At 42.3% G+C, this 13,684-nt stretch overlaps 1 protein-coding gene across 1 annotated transcript in view; it reads right to left on the bottom strand.

The window, feature by feature from the left end:
- LOC117513644 (TGF-beta receptor type-2-like) overlaps positions 1-13,684 on the bottom strand; it is an 85,038-nt gene that overhangs the window by 2,859 nt on the left and 68,495 nt on the right. The window contains exon 9 of the mRNA XM_034173877.1: positions 92-219. Coding sequence (XP_034029768.1) covers positions 92-219 — 128 coding nt within the window. The remainder of the gene's footprint in view (positions 1-91; positions 220-13,684) is intronic.

The raw sequence follows: 13,684 nt of genomic DNA, 5'->3' as shown, positions 1-13,684 counted from the left end.
AACAACAAACTCAGTCTTTTTGCTCTAATTAAAGTGTATTTGTGCCGTGGGTGTTGTGGTCATGCTGCTGATCAGCTGTGGTGAGTCTCACCGGGTGTCTGAGCCAGCTGTCGGGGATCTCTGGTCGTCCTCTGTCTCTCAGCACATTGTCCTTCATGCTCTCCATACAGGTGTTCTCTCGCACTTTGGAGCCGTAGGCCGGCTCGTAATCCTTCACCTCTGCAAACATATAGCGGGCCAGATCAGAGAACGGACACAGTCTGCAAACCCATCACCTCAGTATCAAAACGAGGGCCTAGAAATGGATCAGACGACTGACACCATCTGCAAACCCATCACCTCGGTGTCAAAACAAGGGACTAGAACTGGATCAGACGACTGACACCATCTGCAAACCCATCACCTCAGTGTCAAAATGAGGGACTAGAACTGGATCAGGCGACTGACACGGTGTGCAAACCCATCACCTCAGTGTCAAAATGAGGGACTAGAACTGGATCAGGCGACTGACACGGTGTGCAAACCCATCAACTCGGTGTCAAAACGAGGGTCTAGAACTGGATCAGACGACTGACACCATCTGCAAACCCATCACCTCGGTGTCAAAACAAGGGACTAGAACTGGATCAGACGACTGACACCCTCTGCAAACCCATCACCTCGGTGTCAAAATGAGGGACTAGAACTGGATCAGACGACTGACACGGTGTGCAAACCCATCACCTCGGTGTCAAAACGAGGGTCTAGAACTGGATCAGAGGACTGACACCATCTGCAAACCCATCACCTCGGTGTCAAAACAAGGGACTAGAACTGGATCAGACGACTGACACCATCTGCAAACCCATCACCTCGGTGTCAAAACAAGGGACTAGAACTGGATCAGACGACTGACACCATCTGCAAACCCATCACCTCAGTATCAAAACGAGGGCCTAGAAATGGATCAGACGACTGACACCATCTGCAAACCCATCATCTCGGTGTCAAAACAAGGGACTAGAACTGGATCAGACGACTGACACCATCTGCAAACCCATCACCTCGGTGTCAAAACGAGGGACTAGAACTGGATCAGACGACTGACACGGTGTGCAAACCCATCACCTCAGTGTCAAAACGAGGGCCTAGAACTGGATCAGACGACTGACACGGTGTGCAAACCCATCACCTCAGTGTCCAAACGAGGGCCTAGAACTGGATCAGACGACTGACACGGTGTGCAAACCCATCACCTCAGTGTCAAAACGAGGGCCTAGAACTGGATCAGACGACTGACACGGTGTGCAAACCCATCACCTCGGTGTCAAAACGAGGGCCTAGAACTGGATCAGACGACACGGTCTGCAAACCCATCACCTCAGTATCAATACAAGGGACTAGAATTGGATCAGATGACTGACACGGTGTGCAAACCCAAGTAGATTATTTCAAAACCAGCTGATGAAAACACTTTGAAGTGAAAACATTTTGAAAATACTTTTTTGTTTTGTTGTTGTCCTTTTTGTAAAAGAAACAGTGAAAATGAAAAACTTTGAAACACCTGTAGTTTTGATGAGTCAGATCTGTAATAAAACAGCAACAGTTGAGCATTAGAAATCCAACATGACATTTAGAGGTTCTTCAAACTATGATGTGAGGAACTGAACACATGTCTATCTGGAGCCTGGCCTTCACTCCACAGGGATCTGTTAATCTCACAACCCTCTCATGCAAGATCAGAGGGCACTGACCTTCACCTACTTTTTCTGGGTCAGAACCAAGAGGATGCAAATGTCTCCACAAATCTGGCAGGAGGTACAAGTCCTTCAAGAAAGATCTCTTGTTGTAGTTATACATCATTGGACATTCACTATAAATATTTTCTACTTCTAATTCAAGGTATCTTTATTTTGACAAATTATAATATGGGGTTTTAAGGCATTTTCTTAATTTTACCATACTTTCAATAAAACCTGTTTTAAGGTACTTTGGTTAAGTATAATGACTGTGTTGCATATCAAACTGTTCAGAACAATCCCAGCTTTCTGAATATGTGACAGATAACTGTCTATAACACTATATAGACAAAGAGTTTTTAGAAATTATTGAAATTTCGTGAATATACAATTTTAAATCAAATCAAATCAATTTTATTTATAAAGCGCCAAATCACAACAAACAGTTGCCCCAAGGCGCATTATATTGTAAGGCAAAAGCCATACAATAATTACAGAAAAACCCCAACGGTCAAAACGACCCCCTATGAGCAAGCACTTGGCGACAGTGGGAAGGAAAAACTCCCTTTTAACAGGAAGAAACCTCCAGCAGAACCAGGCTCAGGGAGGGGCAGTCTTCTGCTGGGACTGGTTGGGGCTGAGGGAGAGAACCAGGAAACAGACATGCTGTGGAAGAGAGCAGAGATCAATCACCAATGATTAAATGCAGAGTGGTGCATACAGAGCAAAAAGAGAAAGAAACACTCAGTGCATTATGGGAACCCCCCAGCAGTCTAAGTCTATAGCAGCATAACTAAGGGATGGTTCAGGGTCACCTGATCCAGCCCTAACTATAAGCTTTTTCAAAAAGGAAAGTTTTAAGCCTAATCTTAAAAGTAGAGAGGGTGTCTGTCTCCCTGATCCGAATTGGGAGCTGGTTCTACAGGAGAGGAGCCTGAAAGCTGAAGGCTCTGCCTCCCATTCTACTCTTACAAACCCTAGGAACTACAAGTAAGCCTGCAGTCTGAGAGCGAAGCACTCTATTGTGGTGATATGGTACTATGAGGTCCCTAAGATAAGATGGGACCTGATTATTCAAAACCTTATAAGTAAGAAGAAGAATTTTAAAATCTATTCTGGAATTAACAGGGAGCCAATGAAGAGAGGCCAATATGGGTGAGATATGCTCTCTCCTTCTAGTCCCTGTCAGTACTCTAGCTGCAGCATTTTGAATTAACTTTGGGTCACAAAAGTAGTGTAATATAAGAAAAAAAATATTTTAAATCATTTTATGAATTAAAAAATGTGCCATGTAGCACAGCAGCTCCATGTATGGTGGAGACCCAGTACATTCAAGCAGAGGTGGGAGGAAGTCACCATCGTCATTCTCAAGTCATGAATCAGCAAGTCCCAAGTCAAGTCTCAAGTCAGAATGACTACCAATTGTTTGCAAGTTGACTTGAGACTTGACTTGGGACTTGCAGATTGATGACTTGAGAATGACTTGACAGTGACTTCATCCCACCTCTGCATTCAAGAGCACAGTTGTAAAATAAAAGCAGTCAGAAGTTCCAGCTCGATGTCTTGAGTCTTTAGTGGATAAATAAACGTCCAGGAATATCAGTGATGCAAACTTGGAAGTCCATCACAAAAATGTACATTTGCTGAGTTTGGTGGTTGAGGTGGGGCGGGGGGTGGGGGTGGGACTGTTGGGCTGCACTCATGTTGGAGAGCAAGGGGGCAGACAGACCCATGTGACCTTCTCCAGCCTCTCGGATTGGCTGTGAATCAAAGATCTTCAACAGCAGAGATTGAGACAAGAGCTCACACTCTGTTGTTTCAGGAAGTGGTCGAACAGCGTCTCTGTCACACTGAGTCGCTACTTTATTACTAGATATAGGATAAAAAACAGACCTGGACATGTTGGTGCGTCCATGAACCCCAGAGGGTGAAAATAAGGTGTCTGAAAAATCACAAAATTTGAAACGGAATCCTGGATCTCACTCCTTGTCCATTCAGTCTTAAATTGTTACAGTGTGTTACATTCTTTGGACTGTACATGAATTTATTTCAGGTATCTGCAGATTTCTGTCTTATTGAAATCCATGAAATTACTCTGTACGGTTTTGGCATTGCTGCTAACAATATGCAGATAAAATTTCTCATCTCAATAATGACAAGAAAACTGGATGATCATTTCTAAAAATGACCAAACATTTTGTGCTAAAACGAACATTTACTCCCAAGCTCACAATCTGTAATTTTTATTTTACATGCTGGAAAAAGCAGCAGAAAAGAGAAATGCTCCTGAGGTCTAACCCTCGGAAAAACCAAAGTTCTGGGACCGTCTCCAGACCTCATGAAAGCGAACAGCTGCAGCGTGTCGGCACAAAGCTTCCAGGATCTGTAAAATCATCTTCACATTGCAGCCGGAGCCAGAAAACCATCCAGACAGCATAAAATCAAACTCTGTGCCGCTTCTCATCTTCTTACGCTCAAAGTTTTTTTTCGTCTTGCACAATGTGTGGATTGTATTTAGTTTTCAGGGCGTGTCTTTTTTGTGGGCATTTACAATGAAATAAAAAAGCTTTAATGTGCACCGTAAAAAAGCAAATGACCGCCACAGGACCGGATCCAGACAGGATTAAACAGACCCACCCACGCAGAGTGCAGACACCTGCCAGCCCACGACACGCCCAGAAATTACATTACTATGGCATATTTCTTACAACAACTTTATGAACTTTACTTTGTTCTTTCACCGTAATACTGCAGATAAGCAACAAACTTCATCAACAGTTCATGAACCACAGTTCAGCACCACTTCATGAAATCAGAAAACAGTATGTCTTTAGAAAAAACACATAATAATAATACATGAAATAATAATAATACATTTATTTATATCACACTTTAAGCAGAAAAAAATTACAAAATGCTTAACGTAATTCACAGAATAAAACCGTTCATAAAATGTCAAATAGAAATTAGATTAAAAAGAGCAAATATGGTTCAATAAATTATTAATAAATTGTTTTGGGAGCTTTTATTTATTCATTTATTGCACAACCTCAGTACAGGATATAGTAAAAAGCATTTTTTGTATTATCTATATAAAATGTTGTACAAAGTATTTGTCCTGTATATGCCTTAAAATAATGTTACTGTATTTTATTTTGTGCAATCAGAGATCTTAAAAATAGTGTGGTTGTAATGTTATAGTTTGTAATGTTTTGATCTTTGTTTAAAAAAAAAAGCGTCTTCATATTATTTCAACTCACGTTATCAAAAACACCATTAAGTGTGTGTGTGTGTGTGTGTGTATATATATATATATATATATATATATATATATATATATATATATATATATATATATATATAGGTATTTGCCCTTTTGTTTTTTGTTTTGTTTTTTGTTTTTTTTTGCTGCCGTGTGTAAAACGTTGAAGTCAGTAGCGACATTAGCGTTTGAGTTTGGACCACTGACAGGAACTCCCCTTTTCCCTGTTTGTGTTTTCACAGATTTTCACACCTGCAGGACTTCAGCGTTTTCTACGAGTCATATTCAAGCAGCACGTAAAGAGCGGATAAGTTCAGGAAGAGCTGCCTCGGTTTCAGATAAATCAGGCCTCAAACACAGGAACTGCAGAGGAACCCTCGGGCAGGAAGCTGCAGGGCCGGGATCAAGACTCTGCAGGACTGCTCTTCCTGTTTTTGACATTTGGATGGAACTTTCCCGTGGTTTTCTTTTTTTTAAACCCAAGCCGTGAGGTTATTTATTGTCCTCAGAGTTCTGCAGTTTAGAACTCTTGCTGAGGTCTGGTGACCTGCTAAAAGTACCACAGAACACAAGCCAACCTTAAACCACAGAAAAGAAACAAGACCGCCATCATTTTTAAGCACAAAGATGCCAAACTGAATTTTAAAATAGTTACGTGTGTGACAAAAACACCCACAAGTAATTAAAAAAACTAAATATAAGGATTATTTTCAATCATCACTTTCACAGCCAGTTTTCTTTAGACCAGTAAGAGAATGAACACATGAAAAAATACAAACAGTATGGTCCTGTTTGTTAAATCTGTGTGGAGTACTCAGTCACCGTGCAAGTCAAAGACAAGTGTGGGAAGCCACCAAAACACCCAGAACACTCTGAAGGAATTATAGGCTTCTGTGGCTGATGCAGCATCTGTCTGCTGCACCTCCAGAAGAACAGAGAACAAGAAAACAAACATTCGATCCCTCTCGCGGCAGGTGTTGGCCAAACAAACAAACAACAAAACAGATAAAATCTAGGCTCGAGTCTCCCATGTGCCTTTTGGCAAACTGTAGCTGAAATTTAACAAATTCTTCCAGGCTTGGACTGGTAATGTTGTGTGGGCCGCTGAAGAGGAGGTACTGCTGGCCCACCACCACCAGATGGCGCCCTGCTTGGAGTGCGGGCTTCAAACACGAGAGGGCGTCGGAACCACTGGAGTGACAGCTGTCACACATCATCAACACCAGCTGTCACTCATCACCTTCATCCTCCATAAAAGCCGGACTGCAACTCCACCTCCCTGCCGAGAAATCAGCTACCATTCAGGTAATTTTCTCTGCTGAACAAAACATTGTGTAATAGTCTGAACTTCTTTTGCAGCCGTTTTCCTGTGGTGTTTGCCTTATCTGTGGGATTGGCGTTTGGTGTGATCAGCGACGGCTTCGCTTCACACCCCAACCAGATAAGTGGTTAGACAGGAGCTGCACGAGTGTGTGATTGGAGGTGGAGGTTTTCCCTCCTGGAGGATTCACACACCCACCACTAACTGTTTCTGTTTCTGCCAGCAGTACCGGGTCTGACTGCTGAAGACAGTGGCCACCTGGGGCGCAGGGTTTGGCGGCTCCGGTGTTCTTCAGATCCGTTGGTGGTGGAAGCTGTGTGGGATCCGGCTCTTCTCTCGCCAGCCGTCTTCTATCTTCAAGCCTGCCCACTGTGTATAATTGACAATCCACAATATTGTTATTGTCTGTAATTCGTTGTGCGATTCACAACATTAAATTGTTACTTTTTGGCTTATCCATTGTCCGTTCATTAACGCCCCCTGTTGTGGGTCCGTGTCACTACACCTTCCCAACAGGTAATCTGTGATTTTGGGCATTTGCCCGGTGGGCCGCTGCACGTTTAGACGTGCGTGGGCCGGCCATCCCATATTTATAGAGATTATGGAAATATACAGTGTTCTCGAACCGCGCGCTGCTGTCAACATGAGGAAAATCCGTGATCGGTGAAGCTACAGCATTTAATCGGCACAGCTGCAAAGCTACAGTCTTATTCTAGGTTTCAGTTTTGTTTCCGTTTGATCACACAACAGAGACTTACATCGAGCACAATGATTGACATCACCAACAGCCGATGACAATGGAGAAGCATACAGGGTGGCCAATCAGATTGCAGGAAGAGCAGGTTGCCGCTCTCGCCCCTGTGAATGAATTGAGTCCCCGGCGCCTGGACTTCTCTCCGCTCTTCTACTGATACAAGGTTGGAATCGTTTCTTTTATCTTAATTAACTGTGCTTTACTTTTGTTAGTCTTTAAATGCAACAGCTACGGACTTCAGCTCCTTAATTTGCTGCTGTGTGAATCCTAGCAGTGGTTACACATTACCTCTCTCTCTCTCTCTCTCTCTCTCTCTCTCTCTCTCTCTCTCTCTCTCTCTCTCTCTCTCTCTCTCTCTCTCTCACTCACACACACACTTTGGAGACACAAAAACCTTTTTTCCGCTTGTGTGCTTTTGCTTCCGTTATGTCATACCCGGCGCCAGAAAAAAAAAAACAAAAAAAAAAAACAAAAAAACAAAAAAAAAAAAAACAAATATATATATATATATATATATATATATATATATATATATATATATATATATATATATATATATATATATATATATATATATATATATATATATATATATATATATATATATATATACAGGGGGCGGGGTCGCCCCCCCCCCCCAAAAAAAGTGCGCACCGGAGGAGACGTGCGCTCCTGGAAAGCTCGTGTATTTACGCTGCACCGTTGTAAGAGACTGACTAAGAGTGAAGAGTGATGAAAGTATTTTTTTTTTATTATTATTTGAACGTATAGACCCTCGGTCAAGTGATCTCCTACATACCACACAGAGCCGGTGTTCTGTCAAGATGAGGTGCACCAACTTTCGACACTCTGAGCTGTGACGTACCTTGGCATTGTCCAATAGGAACGACGCGTCGGGCCAAAACACGGAAGACTCGTGGCAGAAACCACTGATCTCTACAAAATGGATTGGACCAATCCGATTGGTGCAGCAACCACTGATCTGTACAAAACATTAACGTGTGACAGGACTGCTCATTTATAGAGCAGTTTTCTGAAGAAAAATCATTGGAAATGTTTTTTTGTTGTTGTTACCTCAAAATTTCTGATTACTGTTAAAAAAAAAGTTTAGAACACCTGTAATTAAAACAGGTAAATAAATCAATAAATGGTTCTTTAGAAACCTTTCATCTGTAAATTAAAACCACCTGTTATTTCAGATTAGATAATTTCTTGTTTAACATAAGGAACCTCAGACATTTATTTTTAGACAAATAAAATAACATGGAAACGTGTATATTTTTTGAAGTCTGGTAGATTATTTATCTTATTTCAACCAGAAAAACAAACACTAAATAAATACAAATGTTTATTAAAAATGCAAAAGGAAATAATTTAACAATGATTGCAGTGTGATTGTAAAGTAGGATTTCTGTGACATGAACCTCATGATGTTTATATATATATATATATATATATATATATATATATATATATATAGTCATTTAAACTTGTAATTTTGTCAAAATATGTAATTGCCTTTAATGTTATCAGGACGCCCCATCGTGACGCCGGGTCCGTGTTTTGTACTATGATCAAGGTGAAATGACAGTGAAAGTGTGTGTTTAGGTGTGTGTTCATGGTGTTTAGGTGTATAGTATTTGTTCATTGGGGGTTCGGTATGGACAGGTGGGTGTGCGTGTTTGGGGGTGGATTCGTCGGGCCAATAGTGGGCTGGTCCAGAGGAAAAATGCCAGGGCCGAAATTTGTTCCCAGTCCGACCCTGAATTCTTCTCTGTGTGGTTACACAGACCAATGCTGCAGCTTTACCAATTCCCAGACTGGGGTTCGAGTCCCGGTTCATGCTTCAGGCTACCCGTCTGAGTCCTTGGACACATCATCTGCAGCGTCTCTGTCCACTCAGCTGGAAATGGGTGTCGGCCTTGTTTTGGGAAATAAACTATAAAGGACGGGTGTCCTGTCCTGGGTGGTCACAGACTCTCACTCGTCCCCTCATCCATGTCTCACTATGTGTCCGTGGAGGCATTAAAGAGAGTCTCCAGAGACAGATCCAAATCAGGACACAGTGAAATTCAGTCTGACATATCAGCAGACACAGATCTCCACAATGTTAAAAATGACCCACTTTTCAATGTGCATTACTAATTATTAATTAATGATTTCAAATAACGGAAACTGGAGTGAGTGGACGATCCAGTCCAGCATAGTTTGAGGATTATTATTATTATTATTATTATTATTATTATTATTATTATTATCATTATTATCATTATTATTATTATTATTATTGTTATTGGTATTAATCAGACATGAGGTGTGCTAAAGGCTCGTGGTGGATCAGCCAGGCAGAAACATGTCCCTGAGCGGGTATAATGTGTAAAACCCAGCACCTGATTGGAGGAGAGGAAGTGGTTCTGGTCAGGAATCTGATTTTCCTTGTTTATTATATCTGGAGAAAAATCATAAAAGCTGTGGACGGTTCAGAACCACAAGAAGAATTTCTTCCAGTTCCAGAGCAGGTTTGAAGGAAGCTGTAACCAGATCCAGAGCGGGTCCTTGTCTGGCTGTCTGGGACCTGCAGTTAGAATCCGTCCTTATCCAGTCGGACTGAGGGAAGCGGTTTATGGCAGTTTCCTTTTCAGATTATCTGTCTGAGACCTCTGTGGCCTGGAGGTCCACACAAACCTCCGCGACTGGCGGCACTGTCTGGGATCTGAACAAGAAGCTCTGCTCCGCATTTGGCTTTGAAAACCTCTACAAACGTTGAACATGAGCTGCTGGAACTGATCCCTCATCAAAGCGGGACAAAGTGATGGAAAGCAGAGCCGGAGCACGTCCTGTCATCAAAGCCAAACCCTCTTCCTAACCAATCAGAAAGCACCCGCCCTTCCCGGAGAAAGCGGAGGGCTGAATTCCTGTGGCGCGTCTGTGGGTAACACGTTACGGGGCTGTGGAGGACCGTCGGAACACAAACATGACCCAGAGGAACTCCTTCATTTTCTCAATTCCTGCACTTTTGGCAGAACTGTCACTGAGCAAAATTTTATTAAAGATAAGCGAAAACACAAAACACATTTTTGCGCCTTTGTGAAAATAGTCAAGCAACTTTATTGTTTAAACAATAATCTCAGCAATTAGTTTAATTCGATTAGAAATTGCAGCTATTAGTGAGAATCTTCTCCAGTATCTTTTTAGGAGTGACTGCCATCAAAATGTCAACAAGATTCATGTAACAGTCTGAAAAGAACCCAGATGACCAGTAAAGGAACTGCAGACCTGCAACATCTCCCGTAAGGTCAAAGTTCACGATTCCACCCCTGACAAAAAAGAGGTTTATCCACGTTTACGAGCAGTGTACCGCTTTTAAACTAAAAATAATAGTACACTTTAAAATTAGCTTATCAGATCTGTACTTCATAGATTATACTTAAAGTATGCTGGGTGCCTTGTTGCTGCTCCTGTTTGTTCACGGGCACCACAGCAGGCCCAGCGCAATATATTGAAATAATACACACAAGTATGCGTGTTTCTCCAGGTGAGACTGGATTTGCGTCAGGAAGGGCATTTGGTGTAAAACTTGTGGCACATATCAATGCGGATAGGTGGTATCTGTTGTCGCGACAGGGAACCAACAGGAGCAGCCAAAATGACAACAACAATACACAAGTACGAGGTCTATCAATAAAGTATAGGTCCTTTTTATTTTTTTCAAAAACTATATGGATTTCATTCATATGTTTTTACGTCAGACATGCTTGAACCCTCGTGCGCATGCATGAGTTTTTCCACGCCTGTTGGTGACGTCATTCGCCTGTGAGCACTCCTTGTGGGAGGAGTCGTCCAGCCCCTCCTCGGAATTCCTTTGTCTGAGAAGTTGCTGAGAGACTGGCGCTTTGATCAAAATTTTTTCTAAACCTGTGAGACACATCGAAGTGGACACGGTTCGAAAAATTAAGCTGGTTTTCAGTGAAAATTTTAACGGCTGATGAGAGATTTTGAGGTGATACTGTCGCTTTAAGGACTTCCCACGGTGCGAGACGTCGCGCAGCGCTCTCAGGCGCCGTCGTCACAGGAAAAACACCTCCGTGTTGATAACCATTTGTAAAATCCAGGCGGCTTTTGATGGCTTTCAGTGGAGTGAGTATATGAGAAATTGTTTAACAGCTGGACATGTTCCAACTTGTCCTTAAGGCTTCCAACAGAGGTGTTTTTCCTGTGGCGGAGCGTCGCGGCGGCTGCGAGCCGACGCTGCAATCCGTCCGCACATCTTTCATTAAAAAAAATCTCCTTTAACAGTGGAATATCCGGCTAAAATGCTGAAATCAACTTCTTCTGAAACTTCTCTGTTCTCTCACGACGTCCTAGATCAATAGAGCCTGAAATGTGGAGGTTTTCAGCTTGAAACAGGCTGACGACGGCGCCTGAGAGTGCTGCGCGACGTCTCGCACCGTGGGAAGTCCTTAAAGCGACAGTATCACCTCAAAATCTCTCATCAGCCGTTAAAATTTTCACTGAAAACCAGCGTACTTTTTCGAACCGTGTCCACTTCGATGTGTCTCACAGGTTTAGAAAAAACTTTGATCAAACAAAGCGCCAGTCTCTCAGCAACTTCTCAGACAAAGGAATTCCGACGAGGGGCTGGACGACTCCTCCCACAAGGAGTTATGAACAAGAGATATGAACCTCCCACAAGAGATAGGAACCGTTTCTGTCCTTCAGCCTGAACATCATCCATCTGGTGACTGCTGCCTCATTTTGAGGACCTAAAGGCGTGTGTTTAGCCTGAGATGTCTGTGTGCTCTGCTGTGTCAGCGTAACCCTGATCACAAAGTGCACACAGGCACGGCCGCGCCTGCCAGGCTAATTCAGGACACGTAAATAAAATGTTTGGAGAAACACAGCTGAGGAAAAAGAGAGGGAGAGACAGACAGACAGTATGTCTGTGACCACCAACACAAGCTCATGTTTCCGTGCACCAATCCGCCCCCTGCTGGACGTGTGGAATAACAGGAGACGACAGAGATAACTGAATAAATGTTAAGGCCCCAGGGACATGGTCCCAAAGGAAAATGTGGCATTTTCACATCCATACTTCATCCTGATTACATCCTGATTACTGCCATTTTCTCTCATCATCTCACATCATCCATGTGCACGATCAAGGACACACCTTATGCAATTTGTTCTCACAACGTTCTTTCTATGAACAATCACATCCTGTGCTGCACCTTTTCATTTGTTCTGCAAGTTTTCTTGTGTCCACACATAGAAAAACAGCTGTCCTACTCAGCGCACCCGTCTCTTTTAAAACACGTATTTAAATATGCTCTGTTTGTGCGGTCTTAGAACTAAACATCGATTTGAATGAGTAGGTGGCGGAGGATGCCCCCCCCCGTGTTTCAGCCCCAGACAGTGACGGCACATTTCATTCACAAAGAAGTTTACAAGCTGCTGCTATGTGAGACTGTCCATGCCACACATAGTATAAGTGTCCCTACTAGGTTTCCTTAGAGCCCTGTCACACCTTGACAATTTAGCCAGCGTATGAAAAATGCGCAGAATACGCTGGATACATCAAATAATTTATGCAGCTGTCACACCATGAAGATTTAGCCAGCATATGCTGACAGCCCCATTTCCACCTAGCCGTCTAGGTCAGTACTGCACGTTATGGTACAGGTCTGAACCGTTAAATCATGGAGCATGTGTATGCTATCGCTCGGCCTCTCCCCTGCACATAGAGGCAAAACAGAGTAATTTAACATCGTTTTTTTATTTAATTTTATTTAATTTTTGTCTTGGTGGATCATGGTATTTATTTTCACGGCGTGCAGAATGCTGAAGAATTGACTGATGTCTCTGATAAATGCTGATGTAAATGAACTTCTGTAAAGCTAATTTTCTTGTTGTAGCACAAAGCACCAGCATTCTCTGGTTCAGGCTAAGAAATGCACCGGGAGCTGACAAACACAGAGGGACTTCTTAAAAATACTACGTTTCTTCAGCCACAACAAGGAATTAAAGTATTTTCAGACATCATTTTCCAAAATCAGGACGCTTTATGTGGATACATTTTCATCAGGCTGTGATGATGAATCGGACTGAAACGAACAGGTCAGATTAAGACTCTATATTTACTCTGTGTGTGAATGGTTTTAATATTTGAAACATTCTGAATTATTCACATGAGGTCTGCAGCTTTCAGTTGTTTAGCCAATCAGTGGACAGCATCAATGGATGTATTTCGACTTATGAGTAAATTACACGAAATGTGTGTCAACAATTGCATAAGTTACCTACAAATTATGTCCCGCGTATGCGGGATGTATCAGACATACGCTGTCATGCGTCAAAAATATTGTGCATACCCAAAATTTTCAAGGTACACGCCGTATTACGATGTATATCACTGTGCTTCAACGTGCTCTTAACTTATACAAAACTTACCCATAACTTATTAGATGTACACCAGCATTTTTAACACCCTTGGTATATGCTGGCTAAATCGTCAAGGTGCGACAGAGGTGTTACATTGTTAATATGTCAATTCCATCATTACAATGCCATTATTTAGTTCTTACTGCATCCTGATTCAACCATGTCCTCGCTGCGTATTTTTTAACCGGTCC

Source organism: Thalassophryne amazonica, chromosome 7 (genome assembly GCF_902500255.1).
Source record: "Thalassophryne amazonica chromosome 7, fThaAma1.1, whole genome shotgun sequence".
Taxonomy (NCBI): domain Eukaryota; kingdom Metazoa; phylum Chordata; class Actinopteri; order Batrachoidiformes; family Batrachoididae; genus Thalassophryne; species Thalassophryne amazonica.
Note: the sequence above shows the minus strand (reverse complement) of the source record. Positions and strands in the feature narration are given on the sequence as shown.